The sequence below is a fragment of the Aspergillus bombycis genome (assembly GCF_001792695.1).
Source record: "Aspergillus bombycis strain NRRL26010 chromosome Unknown contig00006, whole genome shotgun sequence".
NCBI lineage: Eukaryota > Fungi > Ascomycota > Eurotiomycetes > Eurotiales > Aspergillaceae > Aspergillus > Aspergillus bombycis.
The window spans coordinates 352,664-379,218 of record NW_019170008.1 but is presented as its reverse complement, the minus strand read 5'-3'; the positions used below and the strand labels follow the sequence as shown (position 1 = coordinate 379,218).

At 48.7% G+C, this 26,555-nt stretch overlaps 10 protein-coding genes across 10 annotated transcripts; 6 read left to right on the top strand and 4 right to left on the bottom strand.

Annotated features, from left to right (window-relative positions):
• Positions 1-600: 600 nt before the first annotated feature.
• Positions 601-1,412, top strand: ABOM_001563 (putative urea hydro-lyase/cyanamide hydratase; the record flags this gene model as incomplete). The annotated part of the gene is made up of 2 exons (XM_022528693.1): positions 601-1,126; positions 1,189-1,412. The coding sequence occupies 2 exons, from the start codon at positions 601-603 to the stop codon at positions 1,410-1,412; spliced, it is 750 nt and encodes a 249-aa protein (XP_022393590.1).
• A 383-nt stretch (positions 1,413-1,795) lies between these two features.
• Positions 1,796-2,647, top strand: ABOM_001562 (glutathione S-transferase; the record flags this gene model as incomplete). The annotated part of the gene is made up of 2 exons (XM_022528692.1): positions 1,796-2,356; positions 2,450-2,647. The coding sequence occupies 2 exons, from the start codon at positions 1,796-1,798 to the stop codon at positions 2,645-2,647; spliced, it is 759 nt and encodes a 252-aa protein (XP_022393591.1).
• A 2,056-nt stretch (positions 2,648-4,703) lies between these two features.
• On the top strand, positions 4,704-5,439 carry ABOM_001561 (FKBP-type peptidyl-prolyl cis-trans isomerase; the record flags this gene model as incomplete). Its single annotated transcript, XM_022528691.1, has 6 exons — positions 4,704-4,831; positions 4,890-4,957; positions 5,014-5,074; positions 5,193-5,213; positions 5,296-5,337; positions 5,400-5,439. 6 exons carry the CDS (start codon positions 4,704-4,706, stop codon positions 5,437-5,439), a joined length of 360 nt encoding a protein of 119 aa, XP_022393592.1.
• Positions 5,440-6,496: 1,057 nt separating this feature from the next.
• ABOM_001560 (fatty acid desaturase) lies at positions 6,497-8,179 on the top strand (the record flags this gene model as incomplete). The annotated part of the gene is made up of 2 exons (XM_022528690.1): positions 6,497-6,684; positions 6,751-8,179. The coding sequence occupies 2 exons, from the start codon at positions 6,497-6,499 to the stop codon at positions 8,177-8,179; spliced, it is 1,617 nt and encodes a 538-aa protein (XP_022393593.1).
• Positions 8,180-8,817: 638 nt separating this feature from the next.
• Positions 8,818-9,857, top strand: ABOM_001559 (sterol desaturase family protein; the record flags this gene model as incomplete). Its single annotated transcript, XM_022528689.1, has 2 exons — positions 8,818-9,032; positions 9,092-9,857. The coding sequence occupies 2 exons, from the start codon at positions 8,818-8,820 to the stop codon at positions 9,855-9,857; spliced, it is 981 nt and encodes a 326-aa protein (XP_022393505.1).
• Positions 9,858-9,911: 54 nt separating this feature from the next.
• Positions 9,912-11,278, bottom strand: ABOM_001558 (uncharacterized protein; the record flags this gene model as incomplete). The annotated part of the gene is made up of 2 exons (XM_022528688.1): positions 9,912-10,213; positions 10,270-11,278. The coding sequence occupies 2 exons, from the start codon at positions 11,276-11,278 to the stop codon at positions 9,912-9,914; spliced, it is 1,311 nt and encodes a 436-aa protein (XP_022393504.1).
• Positions 11,279-12,572: 1,294 nt separating this feature from the next.
• On the bottom strand, positions 12,573-15,328 carry ABOM_001557 (ABC transporter; the record flags this gene model as incomplete). The annotated part of the gene is made up of 7 exons (XM_022528687.1): positions 12,573-12,695; positions 12,765-12,931; positions 12,990-13,175; positions 13,234-13,278; positions 13,336-14,279; positions 14,330-14,414; positions 14,464-15,328. Coding segments are annotated over 7 exons (2,415 nt in total), but the record flags the coding sequence as incomplete, so codon positions are not given.
• Positions 15,329-15,937: 609 nt separating this feature from the next.
• On the top strand, positions 15,938-16,747 carry ABOM_001556 (sterol desaturase family protein; the record flags this gene model as incomplete). The annotated part of the gene is made up of 1 exon (XM_022528686.1): positions 15,938-16,747. One exon carries the CDS (start codon positions 15,938-15,940, stop codon positions 16,745-16,747), a length of 810 nt encoding a protein of 269 aa, XP_022393500.1.
• Positions 16,748-19,282: 2,535 nt separating this feature from the next.
• Positions 19,283-21,533, bottom strand: ABOM_001555 (uncharacterized protein; the record flags this gene model as incomplete). The annotated part of the gene is made up of 2 exons (XM_022528685.1): positions 19,283-20,394; positions 20,453-21,533. The coding sequence occupies 2 exons, from the start codon at positions 21,531-21,533 to the stop codon at positions 19,283-19,285; spliced, it is 2,193 nt and encodes a 730-aa protein (XP_022393503.1).
• A 2,455-nt stretch (positions 21,534-23,988) lies between these two features.
• ABOM_001554 (uncharacterized protein) lies at positions 23,989-25,364 on the bottom strand (the record flags this gene model as incomplete). The annotated part of the gene is made up of 5 exons (XM_022528684.1): positions 23,989-24,386; positions 24,459-24,556; positions 24,607-24,818; positions 24,877-25,140; positions 25,194-25,364. 5 exons carry the CDS (start codon positions 25,362-25,364, stop codon positions 23,989-23,991), a joined length of 1,143 nt encoding a protein of 380 aa, XP_022393502.1.
• Positions 25,365-26,555: the final 1,191 nt, after the last annotated feature.

Sequence of the window (26,555 nt, the reverse complement as noted above, 5' to 3'; positions counted from 1 at the left end):
GACGGCTTTATCCGACGCTGTCGAATACGATTTATCTTCCGCTGACAGGCACCTTGTTAATTGTTTATGGGGGGGGTTTATAAAGGAGACCGATACACGAAGGTCAATGATACTGAGCAAGAACATGGGTCTAGCCTGATTGCCAGCTTAGCATTGTTATCAATCAGTGCATATTTGGTCTTTGACCGTATAATATAGCCTCATGAGCTAGTTTACGTTTACTTTGATGTAGCATGTTAGATACAGAATAGCATAGATCACGTAAGCAGAATATGGTGCATAGATTGTGATGTCACTTCGGGTTTACAATGTTCCGACCCCGGATTATCCGTTTTGGGCAGTAAAATGGAGTGGGTCAAGAATGGTCCATAGATCTTCGTCCCAGATCCATCTATCTCTCGTCTACATCAATGCTGTTTAGACACCATTGATGTGAATCACACAAGCGGAATTTGTCAGCTGGAGGATTCCCAAAATATATAAAGATGGAATGTCACCCCTGTTGAATGGAAACATTCATCAATCAGTGGGAACCTCAATTGAGCCTCGGCTTCAGCACGCGCAAAACAACCTTTCCACAATCTCTTGAACTCCTTCAGGATGCTCCCAAGTTCAGAAACCGAATATGGCTTCACGCCGGTAATCTCTTCCGCGTCAGCCCTCCTCTCCGCGGCGAAGCCATCCACCCCAGCGCCTTTTATTTCCGTAGCCGATACTCCCGTCCCTCAAACCGCCTTGTCGCAGCGCATCAATCACTATGCGCGCGCCCATCTGCCTGAACCCACGTACAACCACTCTCTGCGGGTGTATCACTACGGCCTTGCGATCAAGCGGCACGTGTTCCCTTCCTGGTCTTTTACCGATGAGACCTACTTCCTCTGCTGCTTGCTACATGACATCGGCTCGACCGAAGAAAATCTGAACAAGACGAAATTAAGTTTTGAGTTCTACGGGGGCTTTCTCGCCTTGGACGTCCTTCAGGACCGTACTGGATCAGCAGGAAATGCAGTCGCCCCTCGGGATCAGGCGGAGAGTGTCGCCGAAGCGATCATCCGACATCAGGATCTTTGTGAAGAAGGCAAGATCACTGCAGTAGGCCAATTGCTGCAACTGGCCACTATATTTGGTACGTTCTAACTCGCCCCACTGTTGCACTTCCATCTGGGTAACAGGATCTGACCGACCCAGACAACACCGGTGCTTATGCCGACATCGTCCATCCGTCGACCATTGAGGACGTGTCACGGCATTACCCGCGCAAGCAATGGAGCAATTGTTTTGCTGCAACTATTCGCCGGGAGAATGGGCTTAAGCCGTGGGCACATACCACGACTTTGGGTGAAGACGCTTTTCCATCCAAGGTGCTCGGGAACTCCCTGATGGCACCATACGAGCAATCCGGCAGTCTGTAGCAGCATCATCTCAATGAATTCCGTACAGCTCTAAGACGTGCCCTAGTATGTAATCACTACAGTCTAGCTATGTTTGTTCAATCACTCCATGTGTGTAGTATTTGTACCTATGATGTTTCATAGCCCTACATATCAAATGACCTCGTATTTCTTGTGATGTGGAGTTTATAGAGTTCGTCATCACCATGACTTCATGCATGATGCCCCGCACGTGAGTCAGCCCCCGCTCTTGCTCACTCGTTCTAGTAGTAGTTACTACTACGCCCTCCTCAACCATCAAACCTCCCCATGTCCACCTAGGCTATACCTCGTATTTTTTTAAAATGAAAAAAGGAAAAGGAAAGAAAAGAAAAGAAAGGAAAGGAAAGGAAAAAGCACTCACAATGTCGCAACGCTCAAACGGCCCGTATCAACTCATCTACTGGCCCCAGATACCCGGTCGTGGAGAATTCATACGGCTGGCCTTGGAGGAAGCCGGAGCCGACTATACCGACACTGCACACGAAAAAGATGGAATCAACACCGTACTAGCACTCATTGATAAGAACTACGAGGGCGATCAGTCTGGCCCTCCACCGTTCGCACCGCCCATTCTCAAGCATGGCGATCTGCGCATCAGCCAGACACCCAATATTCTGCTCTACCTGGCCCCGCGGCTCGGTCTGACGCCAGATGGGGACGCCATCTATCAAGTCAACTCGCTTGCTCTTACGGCCCTGGATGGACTGAGTGATGAGACGCATGATACTCACCATCCCATTGCCTCGGAGCTCTACTATGAGGATCAGCTGGAGGAGAGCAAGCGGAGGTCGGAGTCCTACCGGAAGAATCGTCTGCCGAAGTTCCTGTCGTATTTCGAGCGGGTGTTGAAGCCCCAGGCGGCGCTGGGCCGTCCGTGGCTGTATGGCACGACCTTGACCTATGCGGACCTTGTTCTTTTCCAGGTACGTCTTGATTCATCTCCGGGCATTGGATGCTAATGCGTGCCCAAAGAAAGACCACGCTTGACCCACCAGACTACTAACCGCACACTGCAGGGCATTGATGGTCTCAAGTTTGCATTCCCTCGAGCGCTTAGTAGATTGGAGAAATCGGGTGAATATGCGAACGTGTTCAAGCTCTACGAGGCTGTCAAGAACCGGCCTCGCATCAAGGAGTATCTTGCAAGTGACAGAAGACAGAAATACTCGCTGGGTATCTACCGTCACTATCCGGAACTAGATGACGCTGAGTAGCTTCCTGGTCTGTATCCACTATCTACTTGGCACAGAGAACCTTTAATGAATGGCACGTTAGTAAATGAAACCTGTATGAGGAGTAACGAAGCTTACCATCGAGCTCCACAATGAGCCGCATGCCTATATATACAGGTATAGTCTAGTATGATATCTTTCCTCTGGGCTATTTTGTGGCCATACATATATCTTTGTGTTATAGCAAACAAGTAACTAGCTTCTGAGTGAGATTCAGACAGGGAATTCCATAAAAGTTCCCTATCGCAGGAGAAAACATTTGAATGTAGTATAATCGAAATCCTTTTTTCTCATGTACCAAGCGTTGACTACAAACAGGGTATCCGTGAGAAGCAACGATAGGTTCAGTCACGACATATCGGGGCCCTTCCTCACACCATCTGATGTGATCGACAGGGACAAGCAATGTGCATACGGCTTATCGTCTCACTCAACGCTGGAGTCAAAATACACTTCCTGGGTATTCCAAGGATATAAGAATGGCGTCATTTTATCCTTATTACTATGGAAGATACTAGTATGAGATTCTTGAATAGGGCACCGACAAATTCAGACGTAGTGAGGATGGCTGGACTGCAGAGGGGATTGGCTTAGAATGGTTTCACAAAGTCCCCCACAAGTATTCGGCTTCACAGACTACAGAGCACTAATATTATAGCAACTTTCAAGATATTTATATTGTGACATTTTGCATAGGAGCTGTATGCTTTTTTCACAAACATTTCGCTAGCTGATATAGGTGTCACTGTCCCATGATTGCAGATACTCATTATTTGTGAACCATGATAACAACTCTCGGGTAACAAGTCTATACAGTAGAGGTCATCCAAAGGGCTATAAGGCGATTTGACAGAATTCAAGCAAAAAATAGAGAAATCGGAGTATGACTAACTGGACTTAGGGCTTGTTGCTCGCGCACCCCACGATCTTAGATATATAGCCCTAAGACTTGCCGAATCTTAGCTACTTGTAAATATGTATAGTAGAGCTAACTGCCATCCAAAACGAGACATTCTGCGCTTATGTATCCAGGTAGGTATTTAAGAGCTATGGATAAAGGAACATACTACCAGATACCTATACTTCGAGCATGTTGGGTCAGGTGAGCAGAGAGTGGTTACATAAGCCAGACAAGGAATGGAAAAACCCTATCGCCGAGGGGCTGAGGGTGTATGCACATACATTTAGGGTCTACCAGTGTTGAGCTGAATCTCTCCACATAACTTCCATCGGAATTGAACGTCTTAGACAAGAGCTCAGAACATATCTTGTTAGATATGCAGCGGCTAAGCGTGATCAGCATTGAACCTCTACAATGCCAGGCTGGTCAGGAAGTACCAAGAGCTGTCTACTTCAATCTAGAGGATAGCATTGGCTCTTCCTTGGGATGCTACTTAGATACTGCTAGTATTCACCTCAAATCATGTGCAATAACTATGGACATCACTATGGGTGATAATTTCATTGTAGTCCGGGTCTATCGGTGGTTATATATATTCGTTCGAGGGACCGTGTTAGCCAACAATCCTTACTCCGCGACCAATCCCCTTTACCGCCATATACAGTAGAACACTAGTCAAAGTTACTCATATTGTCGAAGCTCTTCCATATCTCATTCTCTCCAACCTTTCTCCAGGGAAATTTGCTGGGACCGCGCCAAGAAAAGGAAAGGCGTCATTCCCACACCAAATTGGAACATAAACTTAAATATGAGATTCTCCAAACAAAAGCAACGTGATCCAGATCCATGCGACGGCTAAAATGCACCCTGGTCAATAAGTCTCAAGCTATATCAAACATCCCCAAAGCAAAAGAGGAACGTTGGGAATACACGACGTTTACCGAGAACACCCGTACCCTAAACGAAAATAACAGGCCGAATACCGACGCGATACACAACCCAGGGATCAAGCCCCACTTGGCGATTATAAAAATTGCCCCTCTTTCTCTCCTCGTCTTTGGACTCTTTTCTTCTTCCCCTCTTCCCCTCTTCCCCTCATTATCTCGTTTCTTGATTATTCGATCACGGAATCTCAAAATGGGCGTCACCAAGCAGATTCTCAAACCCGGCAACGGTGTCGACAGCCCCAAGAAGGGTGATGAGGTCGCCATGCACTATACTGGATGGTTGTATAACCCGAACCAGCCGGAGAACAAGGGAGACAAGTATGTTGAATTCCGTTCTAAAAGGATGCGGTGCATGATGACTAAGTCACTGCAACAGGTTTGATAGCTCCCATGACCGGGGGCAGCCCTTGCGTTCGGCCATTGGCATGGGACGTCTTATCAGAGGTTTGTTTGCCCTTGACCCTTTGTATGCGACATAGTTGATAGATTTAATTTGGTAGGTTGGGATGAGGGTGTCCCTCAGATGACTGTCGGAGAGGAGGCCCTATTGACCATCACCGGGTGAGTGTTGCTGTTATTCTCGTTTCGTGCCCTGACCTCAGTCTATGATGTCATCTTTTCTCTCTCCTTTGACCGTAACTACTACTTATCTAATCTTGCTTACTAACCATCCGCTCAGAGACTACGCCTATGGAGAAAGGTATGTTATGCTGTTTCCCTTCACCAACGGCGCCAATACGGGGGATTCTCTTTTTGATGCATAAGTATACTGACAAACATAGGGGCTTCCCCGGCTTGATCCCCCCCAACGCTACCCTCCTCTTGTAAGTTTCTCGTCTATCCGATGCTCACGATCCAGGCCAGTGACGCTTACTCCGATCAACAGCCATGTCCAGCTTGTGGCTATTAACGGCAAAACGGCCTAAAGTTCTAGTTGTTAGAGTGCAATTGAATGAAGCTGCAGTGAGGTAAAAATTATGGCTTTCACTATAGAAAAATCGACTGGGTGGATGTTCTAGATTTCTACTATTCTTCGGAATAGTCGTAGGCCTGAAACCTTAGGATTCGATGTGGTATTGGTAGAGACAAACGACACGTGCTATGTAGGTATTATCTTGTGTATGCCCTGTATATGCTGAACGTAGCGACCAATGGCGCTGAGCGTAATCACCCAAGAATATACATCAGGCAGGTCCATACAGTGTTTAGTGTCCGACTTGCCGGGCACTGATTTCTCGCTACACAAGTGCCAGCTCGCCTACTTACTTCATTGCATTGCATTCACCCCCTCCATTGATCATACAGGTGGTAGAACTCATGTCAATATCGCTTATGTGATGTTTCGGCCTGTCGAAGTCGAACCATTATAGTTTTATCTACCACGTATGTACCTTACCATTAGAATAAAAAGTATATAATATAAGACTGCCACGAAAGCTCAGCCTCTATAATATATCCCGGGTCCAGACTGAATTCCCAACTCGTTCCAATGCCCTAGAACCAGAGAAAAAGTCAAGAAGGATATACGATCGACATCGTTTATCTGACAATTGCACGGCTGAATAAACGACAAGTCAGAAGAAATACCCAGCCATCGTGTTGAAATAAGCTTACACCCCGCCTCCAATCCGCCACGTAACCCATCCATCATTTGTCGTTAACAAAGTGCCTGGAATTGCTTTCCCACCTCCGTGTGTATCCAGTAGTGGAGATCGAGAAATGCAATACAGAGTCATCGAGTAGATTTACAGAGTAGGTGAGCCACTATGAAGTGCGAAAGAGCAACTTGGTTTGTTTGCGTTACCAACCCCGTAAGAAAGAGCTACCCCGTACCCTGCATCGATAGGAGACGTAATATCCGAAAATAGCCCCGAGGCCGATCCCGAGTGGAAACACTCGGCCCGCACACCCAACCAAGCTTAACCTGACGTACGAACCGTGGTACAAACCCTGCCCATGTACTAATCAATTCCCCATTGCATCATGCAGCGATCTACCGGTGATGCGATCCTCTCACGTAGACAAATCGAGGCCCTAATTGCAGGGGGTCAGTCGATTATTATCGTGAACCAGAAGGTTCTGCGCGTGGATGCCTGGATTCCGTACCATCCTGGTGGACATAAGACCATCCAGCATGTTGTGGGAAAGGATGCGACGGATGAGTTTACGATGTTAGACACCCAATTGCCTATCGTCGGTAAATGTGGCTGAGCTTGCTTGATACTGACGGGTTGTAGATTCCACTGTGAAGAGACGCGACGAATGATTGCAAGATATCAAATTGGGCGGATTGAGGGAAGATGGATCAATTTCGTGCCACCAATTCAAGGGGGAGTATTTCGATCGGATGAGGATGGAAAAGACGAGTCGGCCATCTTAGTCAAGGAAAAGCAGGACACTTCCTCAACTGGGCTCACAGCAGATGCCGGCATCCGCAAACGACACAGCGAGCCTGAGCCAATGGAGAATATGGCCACCCAAGACGAAATAACCTTTCTCGACACGCAAACCAAAGAAGAAATCAAACTCACCCTATCTCAGTACCCACCTCTGGACCCTGTAACTCAGGACGAAATCGTCGCCCAGTACCGACTCCTGCACAGCCGAATCCACGCCGAAGGCCTCTACAACTGCAACTACACAGCCTACGCCTGGGAATTTGCCCGCTGCTCCCTTCTGTTCAGTATCATGCTCTTCCTCCTCCACATCGGCTGGTACAACACCAGCGCCCTCTTCCTCGCCTGGTTCTGGTCCCAAATGGTCTTCGCCGCCCACGACGCAGGCCATATCGGAATCACCCAGAACTTTACGATCGACAGTCTGATTGGGATGACGATCGCCGCACCGATCGGTGGCCTGTCCCTGGGCTGGTGGAAACGCAGCCACAACGTGCACCACATCGTCACCAACGCACCCGAGCATGATCCTGACAATCAGCACCTCCCCTTCCTGGCCGTTAACCATCGCTTTCTCGGGAACCTCTTCTCCACCTACCACGAACGACTCCTGGCATACAACAAGGTCGCCCAAGCCCTCGTCCCTTACCAAGCCTACCTGTACTACATCGTTCTGCTCTTCGGCCGCTTCAACCTCTACGTGCAATCCTGGATCTTCCTCCTCCAGGCCCAAGGGCCCCGCAAGGGCCCCGCCAGATGGCACCGCTGGTTCGAAATATGCGGGAATCTCATCTTCTGGCTCTGGTTCGGCTACGGCATCCTCTACAAAGCCCTCCCAACACCACTGTCCCGCGTTTCGTTCGTCTTGATCAGCCACATGGCCACCATGCCCCTGCACGTCCAATTCACCGTCTCCCATTTCGCAATGTCCACGACCGACCTCGGCCCAACCGAGTCCTTCGCCCAGAAAATGCTCCGTACAACCATGGACGTCGACTGTCCGCCCTGGCTGGACTGGTTCCACGGCGGACTGCAGTTCCAGGCCATCCACCATCTGTACCCACGCGTGCCGCGGCATAATTTGCGCCGCACGCAGGCTTTGGTGATGGAGTTCTGTCGGGATGTGGGTATCCCGTACGCGCTTTACGGGTTTGTGGGCGGGAATCGCAAGGTCTTGGGCAGTTTGGCGGAGGTGGCCAGGCAGGCGGCTATTTTGGAGAAGTGTCGCAGGACGGTTGCTGAGAGGGGGGATTTGGTTTGGGGGAGGTAGATTTGGTTTCTATTACCTTTCCCCCTTTTTTTCACTTTTTTCTTTGTTTAGGTGAGATGTGGATATTTAGGCGGACGTGTTGTTGGGAAATTCTGTCAGGTGATTCGCTCCGTGTGCAACATCCCTGTATATTTAACACTCTCCTATTCCTGTTTGAGGTTGTATTTCGGATTGCGGATTTTGGAAGCCTGGTAGGTCGAAGTGGAGGGGAGTTGTCCAGTGTAGCGAATCACTACGATTGCCAATTGTCAGCTTAGTCAGGCACTGCGTCCTCCTCCCACTTCATTATTTATTTATTCATGGCCTACCCGAGTTGGACGATTTCCGGGCTACAAACCTCCATAGAAAGTTTCGAATATCGTACGACATCGGAGCGTTGTAGGTAAAGGGGTTGTTTGGTAGGTATTGCCCGTGTGGGTATTCCCCATGGTAGGTATTGTCCGCGGCAGGTCCGTCCATCCATACATACAGCGTAATGTAGGTAATGGCCAACCCTAACAATGGATCATGTAGGTATTTCCCAATATAAGAAGGGCGATGCGCCGTTGGATTGTTTCAGTCTGTCTCATTGTATTTACTCTTCAACGTTTCTCCTTTCGGTGCACTATATTCTGAACCGTCTTGTAATTAACGCCACCATGGATGTTCTTCTCGACATCCTGGACACATTCGTGTTCGACAGATTATACGCATCAATTTTACCCGCGACGAATCCCGTGCCGGCGCCTGCAGGCACATACAACAAACACATTAGCCTCTACTATCCACTGCCGCCATCTCCCTACGCAGACAGCAGCGCATGGAAGCGAGATGATCTCGCCCGCCAGACAACGTCCCTCTTCCTCATCGGGTGGTATGTATTTCACGACCTGGCAAACCAAACCAACAGGCCCCGATTCTAAACCCCCGCAGGATCTTCGCCACAGCCTTGTACTTAATCGGCAGCACGGTAGTCTACCACACGATCTTCGACAAGCGAGTAATGCGCCACCCACACTTCCTGCCGAACCAAATCCGCCAAGAGATCCACCAAGGCCTCTCGGCGATCCCCGTCATCGCCGTGCTCACGGCCCCGTTCTTTCTCGCCGAGGTGCGCGGCTGGACCAAGCTATACGACTTCAACGACGAAGCCCCCTTCCGCGCCTACAACTGGCTGCAGTACCCGCTGTTCGTGTGCTTCACGGACTGTGGCATCTACTGGATCCACCGGGGATTGCATTACCCGCCCGTGTACCGGTGGCTGCACAAGCCGCACCATAAATGGATCATGCCGAGTCCGTTTGCGAGCTATGCGTTCCACCCCGTGGATGGCTGGTCGCAGAGTATTCCCTACCATGTGTATCCGTTGCTCTTTCCACTGCAGAAGAGTGCCTACTTGGGGCTGTTTGTGTTCGTGACTATGTGGACGGTTTTTATTCGTGAGTTTCCCTTTGAGTTTGCTGTTGTGTGGGAAATGAGGGGGATAGGGCTAATAAACGCAGATGACGCCGAGTATCTTTCGGAATCTGTCGTCGTCAACGGTGCAGCGTGTCATACCATGCATCATCTGTACTTCAACTACAACTATGGTCAATTCCTGACGTTCTGGGATAGGGTGAGTGGGACATACCGCAAGCCGAAGGAGGACGGGTTCATACAGAATGAGAACCGCAAGGCGCAGGCTCTCAAGAGTGATTGAAGGCAGCGGCATTAATGTATTTTTAGTAATGTAATCTAATAATAGAGGCGTGTATTATGAATCCCGACAACACCATTGAATGAATTCGTTCAGTTTTCCTAGATCATCTGTCGCGGCGTTGTCCAGATACGGGAGCTTCGAGGAATTCTCAGTAGCAATGTCAAGCATCGCCGTCAGAAGGAGCCAAAGCTCTTCTGCGTGTTTCGGGTACCCCAGTGGGAGTATCTGGTCGTTGCTTGTATCCTGGTACACGGAGTTCCAGATCTGCTTCCACTTGTTGGCGCCGGATTTGATTTTCTTCAGGGGCACGGAGCCGAAGAAGTCGGTTCTGGCTAGGAATGCGAGAGAATTCAACGCTGCAGTTATGTCTTTAGCGAAATGATGAGGGATATGAAGTTGCCGTGGGACGTACCGTATATCATGATTAATAGATGCTCTGCGGAAAGGGGTAAGCTGGACGGTACGGGTGCAGCTTCAGAATTATCGAGTAGCAGCCGGATGGCTTCCCTTACGGAAGGCATTGGGAGCTTCGCTGCATCAGTGGCGGCGATCCGACTGAAGGCGGATGCATTTTCGGCCTCCCATAGCTCCGTCCTCCATGGGAAGGGGCACTCCATCTCGAAGATAGATATGGTGGGTCGGTTTTTGAAACACACCGTAAGGAAACCGTCCGCAAGGAAGACCCAAGAAGCAAGTCGTATGCAGACTTCCTCTGTGACTAATGCTCTCCATGTGCCATCGCCCCCAGTGCAGGTCGTGGGAGGCGCGGACCGCTTGAGGTGGAAGATTCCCAAGCAACGCATCAGAGATACTAGGCTTGGATGACGGATGATACGAATGCGGCGTCTTGTTTCAATCCGTTCTTGGCCGAACTGTAGCATTTCGATGATTAGTGCGGCCTGAAGGAGCTGGATGGTAGGTGTTTGCCGTGTGAGGTCGTCAGTAGGCGGAGCAACCTGTGTTGATAGGGTTGTGATCTTCCGGAACACATGCTCCTCGGCCACGTCCAGAACCCTGGGTAATAATGCCGCTTCGTCTAAGGAACTACTATATGTTGCACCGGTTAAAAAGATTGAGAGCAGCAGTGGGTTGGAAACATTGCCCGGGTCGAATGTCGGAAAGTGCACGACGGGGAGATGCCAATAGAGAGAATGAAAAAATACAGAGATGAAGATCGCAACGTTAGATACTGTGAATAGTGGGGCCAGTTGAGTAATATCGAGTTGTACCGGTGGATCCTCAGTGTCGTCAAGTCTCATCGATTTTGAGGTCTCAATCAGTTCCAGCATTATTTCGTGTAATTGCTCTGAGAGCTTGGTAGGGCCATAGCTTAGAAGATCAGTAGGGAAATATTCATCCGTGATCAATGGAGGACGAAAGAACAATTCGGTGCCTGGGATGTCACCGAAATTCACCCCCATAGGATCGGGCGGTATTAGCGCATCTTCGAGGTGGGAATAGAGGCTTTCGAGATTTCTTCGGACAGAACATTCTGCTGTTGTTCCGATTGCTAGTCTATCTCTCTCCACGCAAGGGTCAGTGAAATGCCGAAGAAACGAAAACTGCGATCCCTCCTTTGGTGGAGTAGCCGGTTGCACCGATGGCGATAACGAGACGTCAGTGGAGCAGGGGCTTCCTATTGAAGGCTCATGCTGCGACTCAAACGTGCATTGCTGTCCGAGCGACCGACAACGAGAGCACGGTGAACATTTATCACACGCCCTTTTCGTGGCAAAACATTGATCGCAGGACTGCCGCTTCCGCCCCGGCTTGGCTGCCGGGGCAGGCTGTTGGTTGTATTTGATTGCACATGCTTTACTGTGTCGACGAGCAACCTCTCTGGAGGGACAAAGAGTTAGATCTGGTTTTGAAACCGTTATGAGTGGCTGTCTTTACGGTTTCAAGAATGATTTCTTGCAAAAGGGGCACGTGGAAGCGGCCTGGCCGGAATCTAGTAGAGGGTCAATGTCCATTGGCAACATCGCACGAGGAACCCCATTCCGAACGTACGCGTGAACTCATGGCGCAACAAATGTGCTTTTCTCTGGTATGATTTGTCACACTGCGTACAACGGAACATATTTTGTAATTGGATCCTCCCAAGAGTTACATTGAATTGATCGGAGGTTGATGCGAAGAAGATGCTTCTGGGCAAAGCGGAAATTGTCCCGAGCCCGAGTACGGTAAGCCATTGCGACCACTGTGCAGTTCCGATTGGCTGGCAGAATTAAACGAGAGACAATGTCAAGTTGAGAATGACATATACTCATATATTCAAATACTGAAGCATGGATATTATATGTGGACGGTAGACCCGACCGAGCCCCCAACCCTTGATTGTGACTTCATTGGACTAACGCATTAAAGTAAGTGAGCCGAGCACTACTAATGAATATACAGCATGTTCGACAAATGCTAAATGCTGGCTGCCGTCGTTGTGCTTTTGATTTTATCACTATTAGGACATAAACCAAGCCCGCAATCCATAGGCGGTAATCCCGCAGGCTGTTCGTTGCGCAGTCATACCGACGAGAATAAGGTCACTGGCCCTACCTGAATATCTTTCGGAAAAAGGTGAAATCGACCACCGGGAGCATCAGTGATATATACGCGATGATGCGGTACACAATTCCCATGGCGAACACCATTCTGCACACACCAGATGAGGCTATTAATCTCTTGAAACAAATTCTGAACAAGACGAACCACGAATGCTTACCCTAAATCGAACGGGGTCCTGCCAGTGACATAGCCAACAAAGCTTGATGCTGCATTAACGTCATACAAATACGACCATGGAGTTGTATGTTCGCTGAAAAAGGCCTCGGAATACCAGGTCTGAATTTGTGCCCCTGATTAGGCGCATACTTTGTTGAAGAAGGTGGCTTAGTATTTGACAAAACTTACACTTGGGCAAATATACCAGAACCAGGCCATATTCCACGACTTGACCCGCGAGAGGAGCGGCCCGGCACCATTGAAGATGCCGGCTATCATACTTGCGAGCATCGCCAGCAGCAGTGCGTCTTGGCGTCGAACTAGTGATGCCACGAGAGAAGCTATTCCGTAGATGCCTGGGGAACCCGTTCGTGAGTCACGTAAACGACCTATGAGAGCCGAGGTAGGACCAACAAAAGAAGTAGACAGTATTGAGCAGGAGCAAAGCCTCAAATGGAACCACCGGGGTTGCAAGGATGCTGTAAAATGTCGTGAAATGTAAAGCTGATAGGAACACGCGTGGCCAAGTGGACAGCTCCTTTCCAAGAAAATATGCAGTGCTCGAATGGCCCGAACGTATCTCGCGGTAGAATACCAACTCTAGTAGAACATTAGCAGTGTGTACAATGAATATTTTGTAACTGGACAACGAGCTAACTCTCTTCTGCAATTGTTCTTATTCCGGCTGGTGCAGCTGCCAGACCTAGTATAACGAATTAGTGTTGGTGGTGCCTTGCTATGAGAAAAAGCGTCTACTTACTGATCGCCAAGCAGGAAATCTGTGCCAGGCTAGGGAGGCTTGTATAATTCACGGCACTGGACAATGGATGGAATGGCTGCCGATAATATCCTTGGAATACATGACCTTGGTGTCCATATACACCTAGGCCGATTAAAAGTCCAGCGGCTGATGCTGTGACCATCCCTAGAATGAAGCCGAACACTTGCCGACATCGCTGCCTTGTTCCACAAAGCAGATATAGAAGTAGTTGGCGATGCCAAGGAGCTCTTTGGACGGCTGCAAGTTTATCCAGCACAGCTACGCTCTCCGATTCCTGTCGAGATTCGTATACTTCGGAAATAACCTCAATACTCATTTCAATGCTTCCCTGGGGAGATAGAGGCCTAAATGACTCCAATCCAACTTGCCAGCTTGAGACAATATCCATCACGATGTCAGCAGGGTTGGAAGCACTGGGAATAGCATACCCAAGTGCTTTAAAATACTCCTTTACCCTCGCTGCCTGTCCTAGATATACCTGCCGGCCGGAGGCCAGAATGAGCAAGTCATCCAGAAGATGGAATATGTCTGACCGTGGCTGATGGATTGTGCAGACAACAGTAATACCCATTAGAGAGATTGACTTGAGCAGCTTCATTATTGATAAAGCAGTCGCCGCATCAAGACCAGAGGTTGGCTCGTCGAGGATAACAGCCCTCGGCATGGCAGCAAGCTCCAAGGCAATGCTGAGCCGCTTCCGCTCACCACCGGATATACCTCTTTTCTCGGCACCTCCTGCGAGCTGATCTTTCACGGGTGTTAGTCCAAGATAATCTATCAGTTTGTTAACATGTAGCTTGATCTTGTCGTCACTCCAGACTCCCCCAAGATGGAGACGTGCGGAATGCAAGATGCTTTCCCGAACGGTGAGCTCCTCTAGTAGAATGTCATCCTGCGGTACGAACCCAATAAGATGCTTAAATCTGGTTCTGATGTCAGAACACTTTCATCGACTCGCATACATAGTGCCCACCTGGTGAGATCTCCTTGGACTCCATTGAGAGCTGTTGTTCCAGACGTTTGCCTGCTCTTTCCAGCCAGAATATTAATCAGAGTTGCTGCAGGCCTCAGTGATCTATGACGTTAGATGGGGAGTCGCCGACATACTCTTCCCTGCCCCAGACAGGCCCATAATTCCAAATACGCATCCCTTCTTGATATTGCCCGAAATGCCGTCCAAGATTGGGCGACCCGTATGCTGAAGCGTAACTTCCAATTGGTGCATATCTAGTTCAATGCCGACATCGGCCATTCCTCTGTCTTTGATTAACCCGTCAAATATGCTACAATTCTCAACCTCTTCGATGGCTGCATTATGTGAATTCCCTTCCCTCGTGATTGTTGCCCATCGGGCTGCGAGCTTTTTCCATGCGACTCCAGCTTTCAATTTCCGTGCAATAACTAACAGAAGCAAGAGCATATATATCGCTATTAAACAGGCGATCCCGATCAGTGACACCTCTCGTTCGCTCCTCTCATGGCAAACTGATAGAGCCCTGCAGCGCTTTGCATAAAAGGATCCTAGCGGGCAGTAGAAGCCACTTGGGCATCGGATCTTTTCTTGGCCATTAGGAGGACAGTAGAATCCAGCGGGACAGACAATTGGTTCAAAGGTGCCTTGAGGTTGGGCGCATATATTATCGTATGGTTGGGATCGGATAGTCTGACATTCTATTGTGGGTGGGCAATAGACCGGTGGGTTTTCCGATGTGATGTTAAGGCCTAGAAGTGATCGATTAGTTAACTGGAGGTGTAGAACGTCGAATTCAAACAAAGGAAGACGGCGTATGAAGGGGAATATCAAATGGAAATAATACACAGAAATCCAGGGTTGCAGGATGGTGTATTTGTGAGCGGAGTTGGAGTTTGTCCTGAAAGACAAGACGCGTTGGATGAGGCCATATTTTGCGCTATCGGACACAAAGAAGGAACACCGCCAAAGCGTGTTCGAAGAATTCAGATGTCCGTGGGGACTGTTGAATAGCATTAAAATTAAGATTAAGATTTTGGTTTCCGAAAGGTTGGTGCCGTTTTCGTCCACGAATGCCGTTTGCGTTCTCAGTATCCAACCGCACAAGGTCAATAATGATATCACCAGTATCGATCAATATCGATAGAATCTGGGCCTTTGTCTACAATGCTATGAACAGCTTATTAGTATGACAACCATTGTGCCCATAGTATGCCCCAGGATATCCTCTCAATGTGTTGAACAATGCCAAGAAGTTGTGACCGACCTCGTCGAGTGTCGATGGCTGAGATCGATATTTTAATCGCTATTGTTTCAGGGTAGCGTCATTAAACCCTATTCAGAGTTGACAAAGCAGATATCCTTGGGCATTCTGTAGGAGGGAAGCATCTCTCTTTCATCACCTCACCTCAGTGGCCAATGGCGTTTCGTGGAGCTACATCCGGTACGTTCATCTATAAAGTCATGATCTCACATTTCACGATATCAAATATATTTAGCGCCAGATTAGATCGTTGCTAGACTGACGCCCATTCTTCTATCATTGAATCGGCTACTATCAGTCCATATTGTCTAACGAATTTGAGCACCTCCACACAAGTTAACAAAAACATGGATTACAATCGTGGAAAACTACCCAACTATATGGCCTCCCAATGGTCCCACATAGTCGCCAATTACTCTCCCGAAAACATTGAGCTGCTCGGTACATTCGCTGTGCACTTCGTCTTTTACTGGTTAGGTTCACTTGTCTTCGCTCTCGCCGACCTCTATGCTCCTTCCTCTATTCTGGAGAAACACAAGATCCAGTCCATCTCCAAGCAGCCTTCCCGGAAGGTTATGCTCCAGTGCATCCCCAGTGTCCTTGAAAACCAGATCCTGACAACAGCCTTGCATTCGCTCAAACTCATCGCCCTCCGCAGTATCACTGGCCGATTTGCCGGCTACCGCATTGAGCCTCCATTGCCATCACTGCTCGAGCTTATAACTGATGTACCCCTCTGCTTCATCGGCCGGGACTTTGTCTCCTACTATAACCACCGCATTCTCCACCTGCCTTGGTTCTACCGACGCTTCCACAAGGAGCACCACAAGTTTACGGCACCGGTGGCTGTGGCAGCGGAACACACACATCCTCTGGACCATATCCTCATAAATGTTCTGCCGGTTGTGGTACCGGCAACCCTGTTCCGAGTACATCTTGTAACGTTTTGGTTGTTGATGTCGTCAACAATTCTACAGGGGTCTATGGGACATTCGGGGTGGCATGTGCGGAGTCTGTTTGGCCGGGACACTACTACCCACGATGCACACCATGAGTTGTTTGATGTCAATTATGGGACGTTAGGGTTGATGGATTGGCTGCACGGGACAAACTATACAGGAAAGCACAGGAATAAAAGCAAAAGGAAGGCGCATTAAGGGCTGATATTGTTGGCCAGGGGCAATTCGCGAAGACTGCTGATTCATTTCTAATATAATGCAACAGAAGCGGTTCTGATGCCTCGCAGATTATGGCGATGCTCTCTAGGGTACTGGCCTTCCCCATGATATTTAACATATTTGTTTCATGGGTTTATTTCCTTGCGCGTTCTACGCTTTCCTAACGACAACATATTTTAGGCCTGAAAGGCATGGACAAGTGGTATGTGATATTGAAAATAGAGTTGAAATAAAATGCATGACTACATGGAGCTTGTCATGAGGAAGCTGGGGCTTCAGAGTGTATAGGGTTTGCTTTGCCCCACACAGGGAAGAGTTCTCGATTCAACCGTCCCTGTTCTTCGCCGAATTTACACCGATGAAAAAAGAAAAAGACAGAGATCGATCTGGTAGCTGTGGCATGCTGGGTCGTGAAAGCAAGGCACCTGCACCAAAGTCCCAACTGCGTTTACAGAGTGCGTTGCGATAATTGCATCCCTACGCCCCTAAGTCATGGTGCATCTCTGTACATCATAGTATATCTTCTTTCCATATGATGTGCTTATCCTAATGCTGATTGCATATAATAAAGTTTAAATAAACTACAAGCTAGCGTGATTGACTTTGAAAATGGTTTACGAAAAGTTTATGATGTGCAGGGTGTGGAGATGACCCTTGCTAGACAGTAGAATGTAGATTGGAAAGCCTAGTACCATGGATTGAGACTCCGAAACATTCTATTTAGCTCCCGGATATGAAATCCACGAGCACCGACCATTCCAGCCTTCACTTTGTTACCATACCTGTGGATGAGCTGTTATCGATGATCCCTGGTTCCTCTTCCTTCCAAAAGCGTTTCCTCCGACATGTATGTTTTACGACACAAGTCAAGCCCAGGTTTACCAAAAGGGCTTCACAGGTTTCGTAGAGTACATGGTACAAAGCTCGCTGATATAGGATAGGATATGATTCTGCATTCTTTTCAGCACATTTTCTGTAAAGGCCTGGGATAGAATCCTGTACTTACATGTATATACCTTCTTGTCAATACAACAAGTCATATTTGGGGTATAGCTGCTAATACCTCTTCCCTTGTATGAGTTATCTTTGCAGTCATTAGCCTTTGTATGATGTATAATTGTAGATTCAGTTCTTTACGGAAGTAAAGGTCCGGGAGAGCATAATACTTGGACAAAGTCCTGTTCTAGATTGTTTGTGTTTACCAATAAGGAAAGCTGGAGATCGACACTCGTGACCTCATTTACAAATATGTAGAAGGGTGTACATTGGCAGGCTGGCTTTTAGAAGATTTCAAGTTGAGAAGATTAGCTTGGCTTAGGAGTCACTGATACAGATGTCTGATAGAATCGGTACAAGTCTACCCCAGGTGCTGTGAATGGATGCGACGCGTCATCTTGTACTAATCTGGATTAATTGCGTGGGTATGCAAGCCAGTCAATTGCAGTTGTTTCTTCCTATCTTAGTAGCACTCGCAACTCCTACAGACAGCACCACCACCCATGCTGTGGCTTGGTATCTTGATTCCCTCGAACACAAGGAACCTCTTATCGCCAACACAACGGGTGGCGCAAATATTGAAAGACACGATGCGACATTCAAAACAAGCAAGGCCGGCGTAGGCCCTTACCTACACATAGGTCCTCGAAGCAAGAGCGCAAAGATGCCGTCGACTATCGGCCATACGCCAGAAAACACACCCGTCAAGGAGTCGCTCGCCTTGGGGAACCAGGGACCCATATGAGACACCAAATGAGGGCTATGGAAGAGGGTTTCCGTCAACCATCGGTACACGAATCCTCTCAGGACTCTGTGTCACAGTCTTCGACTCGGGATGAAGTATAGATAATGAATCCTATAGGATACTCGTGGTCATCGAGAGCTTCAGGAGAGTCATTGAACTCCCCCCTTTTCTTGATCTTGCAGACTTTCGTTGCCGAAAGTACCCTTTATGCGGGTCCATGATATTGATATTCCGGGTCCCCGTTTACTGGATTTTAGGCTGTTTCTTCAGCGATGTTGTTTTTTGGCCGTTTAATTGAAGTAGCATGGTGAGCAAGATTGTTGTTGCCCTACTTTCCATAACTATGTGAAAGATATTAACCCTATGTATGAGGGAGTGTCGCTCGGAATGGCGAACGGTCGCCAGGATAAACATATGACCATGTATAGAGGGCCATTTATCCGATGAATTAACCTGTCCATAGTTTAGAACACGGAAGATCTCTAGGCTGCTATGTGAAACAAACACTATATTAAGAAGAATCCTTTCATTAGGTTCAATACATACGTACCTATGTTTGCATCCACGTCAAGCTTCTGCTGATTTATACTCACTTTTCCTAGGTTCATTACTTTACATGGCAATTTCAGAGTTGTACCGTATAGACCGATAGGTGACACTGAAGATAACACAAAACTGTTTTAAGCAGTAGTTTGACTAAAACCGCTCCAGATAGACTGCGCGCTATCATCATAAAGGAATCATAATTGCAGCTCTAAACATGTACATCATCATTAGTCCATCAAATATACAGGCGCCTTGACCAACACATTCATCGGACCTCGTCCCCTAACTTCCGCGGTAATGAAGGATGCAAACCGAATGCGCCCCGCTCCCATGCTGGTCCGTTCTTCCATAACCGTGGGAGGACGCATGTCGCCATTGCCACCGGGGTTCGGAGCGACAGCTTGGTTTGTTCTCCGTCCCATCACCTTGCTAATTACCGACCGCATGCGCGGTTCCCGTCCGGGATGCGGTGCGCCCGGCGCGCCTTCCTGGCTCGTTGACCCGGACGACTCTCTATCAGCCTCGTCAGGCGGTCCTTCGAGGTGTTCCTGATCGCCGGACCTTCGCGCTGCGGCGGATTCGACACTGACATTCGCGAGTGGTGGAAGACCGGCCTCGAGTTTCATGTTCGGCTCGTGTAGGAGAGTGCCGGGATGGATGTACTCAATACAGACGTCGCGCGACTCCAGGGGGACCTTATCCGCAATGCCTACTGCATTCTCCACAATCATCCGCGCACCGTTGTCCAGCCCGGGTGGCGGAGGATCACCCAGATACGACACGAGGTTGGCAACCAGACTATCTACCAGATGGTCAATCAGCTGACCCCGGTGTTCGTCGGCAGCTGGTCCCTGCAGCGCATCTGTGAGACCATCCAAGGTCGTCCGTCGCCAATTGGAAATGCGCGCGATCGCGTTCTCCTTATCCTCGTCGGTGAGAGTATTTCCCTGCTGCCGGCGCAGGTTCATCTCAATGCTCTTCAACTGTCGACTGAAAGTGGGATCTAGTGCCGGGTGGAAGAAACGCTCAAACAACTCCTCCACAAGCCACCGACTAATTACTGCCCGACCAATCGCGGTCATCTCTTTCGTGCCGGTGATGTGCGCATCATCATTTACGTAACCCATCAGCCACTTGGGGAGGCTCTTCCAGTCTTTTCGGAATGCAAATGCCAGATCCTTAATGGCGCCGTCTAGACGACCAAATCGGTTGGCATACTCGTTGTCATCCAGCACTGTACGCGACACGGCCATGCGCTGATGGGCGACGGTATTCTGCAGCTGTTGTACCTGAGCCTCTTTCTCGAAATAATATCTTTTTACTTTGGAGTACTTCGCCTCTAAATAAACGTCAGTTCTGAAGAAGAAAAAACCTTTCTTGGGGGTCGGAAGACATACGAAGTTCGTCATGCTTCTGCACTAAAGTACGCACATCAATCTCTCCTTCGTCACGAATGCGAGTGGACGTGGGCGTACTACGACCCGGTTCCGGTTGTTGGGCAGCATTGTTGCGTGCTGTGGCATCCTGGTTGTTATTGCCTTGCGGGTATGACTGATGGCCGCCCGGCGGTGGAGTCGCCGTTGGGGCGCGCTGGCCACTGGGCGGACGATCGGACATGGCACTCTGTGAGGCAGAATGGTCGGAGTAAGCGGGCGGGGGTGGTAGCGGCGAGGGAGGTCCCAGGGACTGTCGCGACGAAGGACGAGGCAGACCCAATTGATTCTGTTGTTGTGATTGTTGCTGGACCGGGCCCGGAGCTAATTCGCCCGGATGCTTGGGCTCCACAGGGGATGGACGGTATATGTGCTCGAGAAGCGTGGAATCGGTGTTCGATCGTTGTATGGAGGGGGTCTGCGGCGAGCGAGGTGGTCGAGGCTCGTGTGGAATGGCTTGTTCCTGTAGCACGGGGGACTTGGAAGGGTCTTGGGTGGTGTCTACCACATACTCCCTCGATTTTGACGGCGAGTGGGGGTCGGCGGCCGTATCCACCGACAAGGGACGTTGCTCCTGTCGTTGCGGGGCCGGAGACGTTTTCCTTACGGAACGACTACGTTCCAAGAACCCAGTTGACTCCCGAGGGGCTTGAGATGACGACGAATGCGAGTGGAGGGAAAAGAGGTTTCTTCTGGACCGTCGCGGGTTTTCGTGCTCCTCTGGTCTCTCAGCTGGCTGTGGGTGTGGCCACGACTGATCGGAAGGGTCAGCATCGACAATGCGCGGAGGCGCAGCAGCGGCGGGCGGGACTACCGAATGGTTGTTCAAGGTGTTCGGACGGCGGTGACTCTGCGAGCGATGAACCACGTTGGAATGCGCAGGATGTTGAGGTGGAAGTGGCGGCACTGGTTCGTTGGTGGAGACGGAAAAGCGTCGGTCAAGATCGCCAGGGAATGCGACCGAAGATGGGAGATGCTCGACGGATCGGAATGCAGGAGAGTTGATCGTGGGAGGAGTCTTGGGCTTTTTTTTAAAGAGGGGCATGGAGAAGGAAGTAATAGGGGGGGGAAAGTGGAGAAAGAAGAAAGGAGGAAGGAGAAAAAAGGAGGAAGTCAAAAGGGTATGAAAATGAGAGTGAGTTGTACAAGTGAGGAAGAGGAAAGATAGTCTCTCTCTCTCCGCGACTTGGACTGGATGGAGTCAAGGAACAGAGTGTGTTTGTGTTGTTGTTGGATTGATTGTAAGTGGAGAATCCGACTGACGACGAAGAGGAGAAAAGGTGGGACACGTGCCGCGTCATTGGTGGGCGCAACACGAGGCTGGAGATTAAATTACTGCCCATGTTATTTTTAGAGTTATCGTACCGTATCCCCTCGCCCCAAAAAAATACCCTTCCTCTTCAGGTACGGGAGTATGGGGAAACCAAAACATTTCAAATACCATTGTTCTGTTCGGCATATTTGCAGGCAATGAAAAAACAAAAGAAAAAATATCTCAGATTGTTCCGTCTGTCCCATATTGGGTAATTCTACTCGTAAGACCATTCCCTCTGCACCCGCATTCAAAATACAACTGCTGACGGTTCCCATCGTATTCACAATGGGGCCAGTCAGGCAGAATTGATGCCTGAGCTTTAAGCTTGAGCGGCAACGATCGACGCCAAGGGGTACCCGCTCAGCCTCAAGCGCCAAGCATTCTTGCCCTAAACAATGTGCGATGAATTTCCTCATGGAATGCATCATCGCACAATTTGGAAGATGGTAGTGTGAGGGGGATAAATTTAGAATGAGCTATTTTTCAACTCACCTCTTACAGTTTCTGCGTGATCCCAGTGCAGATCCCAATATCTACCCCATCGGCATTCGTCGTCCCCCATGACCGCTGGGATATATACTCGCACAGCCCTACAGATTTACTTATACTAGACCGCCTGCCATGTCAACTCTACGCACGTTATGAAGACTTTGTAAGCTCTTGTCCTTCAGAAAAGAGACTATCACCCCCAGCACATGCGGCTTGTTACATGGATCAATTCTAAGTAGTAATACTCTCAAAGCCCAATATTGATTTTTCTTCATCTTGATTCATACGGTTCAACCCCAGTAGTAATGTGGACTGCTGGTGAGCTGTATAGCGGGTGCTGAAATGACAGTTCTTGTCTAGCCTAATGTATAACATGCGTCGTCCAGTTTTAATGCAGTCCTCTATGGCATGGACGGGGGCTTTTGCTTGGCGGTCCAAATCCTGGCAGCACATCGCCATTGCACCGCCACTGAGTCTCTTGCTTGTACACGTATGGTCTACTTTCCGCCTTTTAGTTCCTGATCTTGCGGGGTTGCTATTTCAATCTTGATGAATACTAGATACGGAGTGGATAGCGATTGGAATGGTCACTACTTGCTGCCTCAGCCCTCCAAGGGCTCGATATGGCATCAATATAAAATCAAAGCATAGAAGCTTAAATATAGAAATTTTTAGTTGGGTACTACTCACACCCAAGCCACCATGAGTATCGGATCGAGAGACCGACCCCATGGTCTATATTCTACTACAAATTAGGAAAGGTTATTTGGAATCTTGGGGTCCAAGGCTGATAGTGGGTGTTTGATAAGAGGCCATAGTTCTGCCAAGGGCTCCTATAACGACTTCCATAAGCTTAAATAACAAGAACTGAAGTATCTCTGAACCCCTGATGGTCTGGCTGGATATAGTGTCTGACTATACTAGAGTTTTTTACCGTGTAATCAGAAGGCCACAGTCTATTCCGGCTCGGGGGGCAAGATATTTTTATCTTCATTTTGAACCTGTCCATATGTTGTGCATTTACTGCATGTATACCATTTTAACAACATATATTTATGGAGACCTTCAAGTAAACATAACCTCCTATCACTAGTCATATTGCTGGGTCGGTGGAAAACCAAAAAGATGGACAGCCGGAGACCTTTGCAAGGCGAGTTCCATCGCCGCAAATGCTATATCTAGAAAGACACTTTGTGGCTTTTTGTTTGTGTTGTGCTTTGCAAGAGAATAATCCACCCTTGGCCGTAAGTACTCCGGGCTCGTCTTCCACACTCTACATTGGAATTAGTTTAGACCTAACGATGAAATAGAGAATACTAAACTAGCCTTTAAAAAACCTACCTCATTGACCTCGCTAGTTTGCAGAACTAATACGTTCAAATCATAGATAGGCGAACCAACATAGCGGCTACAATGAATATGTATACCATGTAGATATACATGTATATATGTATGCTTATGCATGCTGTATCCCCACTTAATTATCGGCGATAATCGGTCAATGGATAGATTATTAATAAAGTATCATAAGTTAATGAATGAAACAAGGCTGGCATTCATTTCCCAACCAGTTGAGTACAATATTACAAATATAATAGTTAACGCTAATTTCACTACCTTCCTAAAGCATGATACGACCCTCGTACTTGGAGTGACAACCCGGTAACTAATGTGAAATTCCGCTGCTAAGACTTTATTAAACATCAGTCCCTTTCGTGGATATATCAAGCTCGGTATGGACCACAATCCCTGGCGAGAGACACTCATCGTTCTGGCGCGCGTTCCCGCTGACCTTGATGGTGACCTGTGTTGTCGTTCGCGACCAACGATCCCTGGGCCCGGTGAGTTCGACCTGAGAGCCTGTCTCGGCGTACAAATCCCTGATTCCGTGGATCGGGTAGTGCTTGCCGCTACGGAGGCTTGTAAAACTGGAATCGGTCTGGGAGTCGGCCCGGCCGTGGATGGCCAAGGATCGGACGATCGATGCAAGTGATTGCCCCCCTCGGAGAAGGGCACCGTAGCATGGTAAACAGGCGGCAATGATCGAACAGTTGGTCTCGATGATCATGAAGATAAGCTGGTTGGTGTGGATGTCTGGGGGCCACCATATCAGTGTGAGACGTGTCGTCCGATATAGTACCAGTGCTGCGAGAAGAGTGTACTTACGGACTACGGATAAGTCGGTAGCCTCCTTGGCTATAGAGGCATGGAGCAAAACGAGTCGAACAATAGCAGCAGCGCAGCAACTATGATTCGCGTAGGCCCTAGTGAGTACATGGAGAGGAATGTTGCAGGGAAGGGAACGAGAACTTACAGTGCACCTAAGACGTAGACAAGAATCAGATCCCACACTCGATGGGGAGACATGGGCAGGTACCAAAGCATGGGGAGGGGGAGCAGCAAGACAGCGACATTCAATGCGATACTGGTGGCAGATTGAGCGAACTCCATGGCAACTTGATCGAATCTGAAGTGTCCTTTTCCCGTCCATGCCCTGCTGATCGGCTCGCCTTCTAGAAGAATCAGCTGCACGATGTCTGTTAGTTTGTGCCGTAGACGTATCTTGAATGTAGGAAATAATTACCAAGAAGAAGGCAATTCCCCAGCAACCAACAATAGCGATGGCTGTGTATATAGCGATCTGGAACTTAGGGACCGAAAATGTTCGCTTATAGAATAACAAAATCGAGATCTTGACGGCAGATAGGCTAACTTGCAGAATGGCACTACAGATGAATATGCATTGGAACGATCTCTGAATCCCCGCTGCTAAATTGACTTTGTATTTGGCGATACCGGTGATGCTACCGAAAATCCAAATCGTGAGGCTCAAACCAAAAGTAGGGAGCTCGCAGAATGTCAGCTTGTTGTTTTGTCTCGAATGGACTTGGGAGTACATACCCATCCTGCCAAGATCCACCAGTCATCGGCTGCAAGTTTCAAGCGTCCTATTCGGCGAGCTTGAAACCGGAGAATAATCGATAACAGAGACAAGACCGGAAATATGGTTGACACAACTACAAGGGCAACAGAGACGACCGGCGTCACGTTGATGGACATTGAGGCGTCCATGGCTGGGGCCGTGGAAGGAGAGAAAGAGGGTCAGGGGAACAACATGTGGCCGAACGATGGGATAAAAGAGTGATGAAAAGAATGTAGTCTCTGTGGCTTACCTTTTAAGAGAGGGGCTGAGAGCCCATGCTGCAGCATTATATTCTGACCTGTACAGGGGTCTTTCACTAAGATTGTGCAGAATGGAGGGTTGGGGCCAATTTTAGCAGAACCAGACTTGGCCCTTGAGGGGCAGCAGAAGAACAGCCCAAATTAACTAGGAAATGGCCCCCAATATGACATGCATGATCAAGACATGGAAAAGAAGAAAGTCAGCACTTACCCACGTGGCAGTGGAAATGTTGTTCGAGGACACTAAACGAGGCCTTTGCATGGAGCTAATGCAACAAGGTTTCGTCTGACACCCACGCTTACCCTGCAAGTTAGCAGCGGTGTGAAGGGTGCCCTGAGCCCTAATAGCAGTATCGTGCTCAAATAGGTGGCATTACGTTGACAGCCTTACCTCTATTATGGCTATAGCTACACATGTCGCTCAAAAGGTCCGCTATACTGTCCAAAGTCAAGCGTCGGAGAAACAGCAATCTCTATTGATATCCTTGCAGGTCATGGGATACTTGCCCCTACTTCACTTGAATGCCTCGGGTTGCAATGAAATAGAATCAGAATGATCTCAAAGGATTCTGAATGAAGGTTCAGGATTCCACGGTGGTTAACCCCTCTTGTGTTAGTTATTTGCTATCGAGTCATGACTTGGATGGCTTCGACAAACTCGGGGATAAGGTTTCTGCTCTGAACCTCACTGGTCCGCTAGAGTCAGGACTCATTACACACATTTTCTTTGCTTTTACCTCCCACAGACCCTTGACAGACACCTTTAGGGTGGATAGGATGTTCAAAACTCCCCAGCATACACCGCATATGATGCTTCACACCTAGCGTCGTGTCTTGCCTCCTTTCGATATAAAGGATGACGCTATAGCTTATTCGCGGAAATGCAAGTTACGTGGCCCTCGCTCGCGAATGCATTACTGACCCTAGCAGGCTTCCAAACGATGCAGCCCTCATCAGCGCTAGATTTTCGGTATAACGAGGCACTTGGCCGGTGTTATCATCGCTCTTCAGGTCGATCTGCACTTCTAGATTTTCCTTATCATAAGCAGGTCTTCCCTACTCCAGTTCGGGATTACGAGG